At 64.5% G+C, this 2,643-nt stretch overlaps 1 protein-coding gene across 1 annotated transcript; it reads left to right on the top strand.

Moving 5' to 3' along the window:
* Window positions 1-1,316: 1,316 nt before the first annotated feature.
* On the top strand, window positions 1,317-2,043 carry EMIHUDRAFT_246400 (hypothetical protein; the record flags this gene model as incomplete). Its single annotated transcript, XM_005766562.1, has 2 exons — window positions 1,317-1,372; window positions 1,458-2,043. 2 exons carry the CDS (start codon window positions 1,317-1,319, stop codon window positions 2,041-2,043), a joined length of 642 nt encoding a protein of 213 aa, XP_005766619.1.
* Window positions 2,044-2,643: the final 600 nt, after the last annotated feature.

Genomic DNA, 2,643 nt, shown 5'->3' with positions numbered 1-2,643 from the left:
GGCGGCAAAACGCACGACGCTCTCATGGAGATGCTGCTGCTTTGGCACCTCCTGATATAATGCTGATTTTTTGCCGAGCGGGGCGGAGGCACGCGGGCGGCGGAGGCGGCGGCGGACGACGTCTACTACCTGGCCGTCCCCTGTGGTAGCTTAGCGATCAGGGAGGATCTACCTGTTCGGCATCGAGGAAGCTGCTGGGGGAGAGAGGGGGGGAGAGAGGAGAGGAGGAGAGGGGAGAGGATGAGAAGAGGAGAGGAGAGGAGAAGAGAGAGGAGGAGAGAGGAGAGAGGAGGAGGGGGAGAGGAGAGAAGAGGGGAGGGGGTGAGAGGGAGGGAGGGAGGGAGGGAGAGAGAGGGCGGAGCGAGCAGAGAGAGAGGAGAGCCTTTGAGCCTTGGCACCAGCCAGGCAGTTGATTTGGCCCTGGCACCAGCCTTGGCAGTTGAGTTGGCCTTGGCACCAGCCTTGGCGGGCGGGCACGCGGGACATGCACAGGCGCCAAGGGGCGCAGCGCCGACAATCACGGCGGTGATTGCGGCGCAGGTGGGGGGACGGGAAGTCCGTCGGCGTTGCCGGGGGCCCAAGGAAGCGCGAGGGAAAAATTCCGCCGCTGAGGGCGCTCGTGCGGCAATAGCCGAGTGGAGGGGGGAGCGTGCCGGACGGGGCGTCGTCGCGCCGTCCGATGGTCTGCTGCCCCGCGCAGCAACCGTCGGGCGACGACCCGGGGGCCAAAAACCCGGCGACGACGGCGCTCTGGATGGGGCGTGACCTCCTGCCTCCAACCTCCTTCCTTTTTGAGCAGGTGTGACGCCGCGCGAGCGACGCTCCGAGATCGCCCGAGATAGCGCGGCGCGGCCCCGAGATCGCCCGAGATAGCGCGAGATCGCCCGAGATCGCGCGGCCCGGGGCGGGGTGGATGGGTTGGGAGCGAGGGGGCGGAAGTGCTCAGTGCGGTAGATGGTAAGCTCGAGGCGCGTGAGCCGGACCTGTGAGCCGGACCACCCCCTCTTGTTCCCTGCGTTGTTGAGCCAGGACTCAACATACTCGGGCTGTCCATCCCAAACTGTCACTCCCCTTTCTCCCGGCCGGGGTGGGGCGCGCGGGGGTGGCGGCGGGTGTGCGGGATGTCTGTGGGCCCGAGAGCGATATGCCATGTCCGCCGAGAGAGAGAGAGAGCTCTCTCTCTCCCATGTCCGCCTTGCTTTGTTTCATAACATCGAAGGCTAAGCTCAAAAAATACGTCAACAGCGCTCTCAATCCAAAGCTCCTGCACCCCACTCGCAAGCAGCTCTCGCAAGCCTCTCGCGACCCTCGCAAGCATGGTCCTCTCAGCGATCGCCGCGCTGCCGGGCAGCTTCAAAGCCATGCGTGGCATGTACCTCGAGCTCTCACGCTCTATCTCTCACGTCGATCTCTCACGTCGCCCTCTCACGTCCTTCTCACGTCGCCCTCGCTTTCAGGTTCGCCTTCCACGGCCTCGTACTTGACGTGGGCATCATCAACGTCCTTCCGTTCGTCGACGAGGCCGCCAGCGACGCCCAGCGGACGGAGAAGTTCCCGTGGGCCCTCGGTGGTTACGCAGGATTCGCCCGGGTGCCAAACCTCGGACCCACCCACCGTCGCTTCATGACCGAGAACATGGCGTACGCGATCCTGCGCACGGCGCCGGCCCTCTTCTACACCAACGTGCCGATCCTCTGCACTGCCGTTGCTTCGCACCTTGTCGAGGCTCTCACCATCGCGTGGGAGATTATCTACTACGAGTGCCCCGCCAACGCGATGGTGCCAGTCACGCTCATGGGCCTCTTCTCGACGCAGACGCTCCTCACGGCGCGCTGCCCGTCACGGCTTCTGCACCGGCTCCATCTGAGCGCCCCGCCCCTCGCTCGCACCCGACAGGTCAAGTTCAACCAGGGTGCCCTGATCAAGAGCGCCGACCACCCCACGGCCCTTGCCGCGATGACGGGGATGGTCGCTGGCGTGTGGCTGACCTGGGCGGCAGCGGCAGCCACTGTCGCCGCGCGCAAGCCCAACGAGTCCAAGTGAGCCGTCGCATGGCGGCGGCGGTGCGCGCGGCCCGGCCGCAGCTGGCAGCTCATGAGCCAGGCCGCACCGGCGTCTGTTTGCCACACCGCCGCGGCGTCTCTTTGTTGATAACGGGGCGCCGGAGGAGGCATCATTCTGTTGCATTATGCATACGTGTGTCTGCAATTTCTACAAGGGCCACACTAATGAAAGAGAAGCAAGTCCATCGCCCACCACAGAGAGAGGTGAGCTCGCGACACACCTAGGGACAGTGTGGCACAGGGTCACAGACGACGTGAATCCCGTGGACGGTTCTTTTTTCGGATTTCGCGGTATCCGCGGCGAGATATGGGCATACAACCGGAGATGCCAGGATATATATCGGGGTGCAATTGCGGCTCTTTGACGAAGGCGTTCTCATACATCGGGCATGACAAAGCGTCGACGCAACACCAGCAGCGACACCAGAGGTTGAGACACGGCGGCCGTCGTGCGTGTGCTTTCGCCATACGTGGCGCACCCCCCGGCGTCTGCTCTGGTTTGGGGGCGGGGGGGAGGACTCTCATTTGCGGACTGTTGGGCTCTCTGTGTTGAACTGGGGCTTGTGCGCGAACCCCATCA

The sequence above is a fragment of the Emiliania huxleyi genome (genome assembly GCF_000372725.1).
Source record: "Emiliania huxleyi CCMP1516 unplaced genomic scaffold EMIHUscaffold_508, whole genome shotgun sequence".
NCBI lineage: Eukaryota > Haptophyta > Isochrysidales > Noelaerhabdaceae > Emiliania > Emiliania huxleyi.
This window is presented reverse-complemented; position numbering and strand designations above follow the sequence as displayed.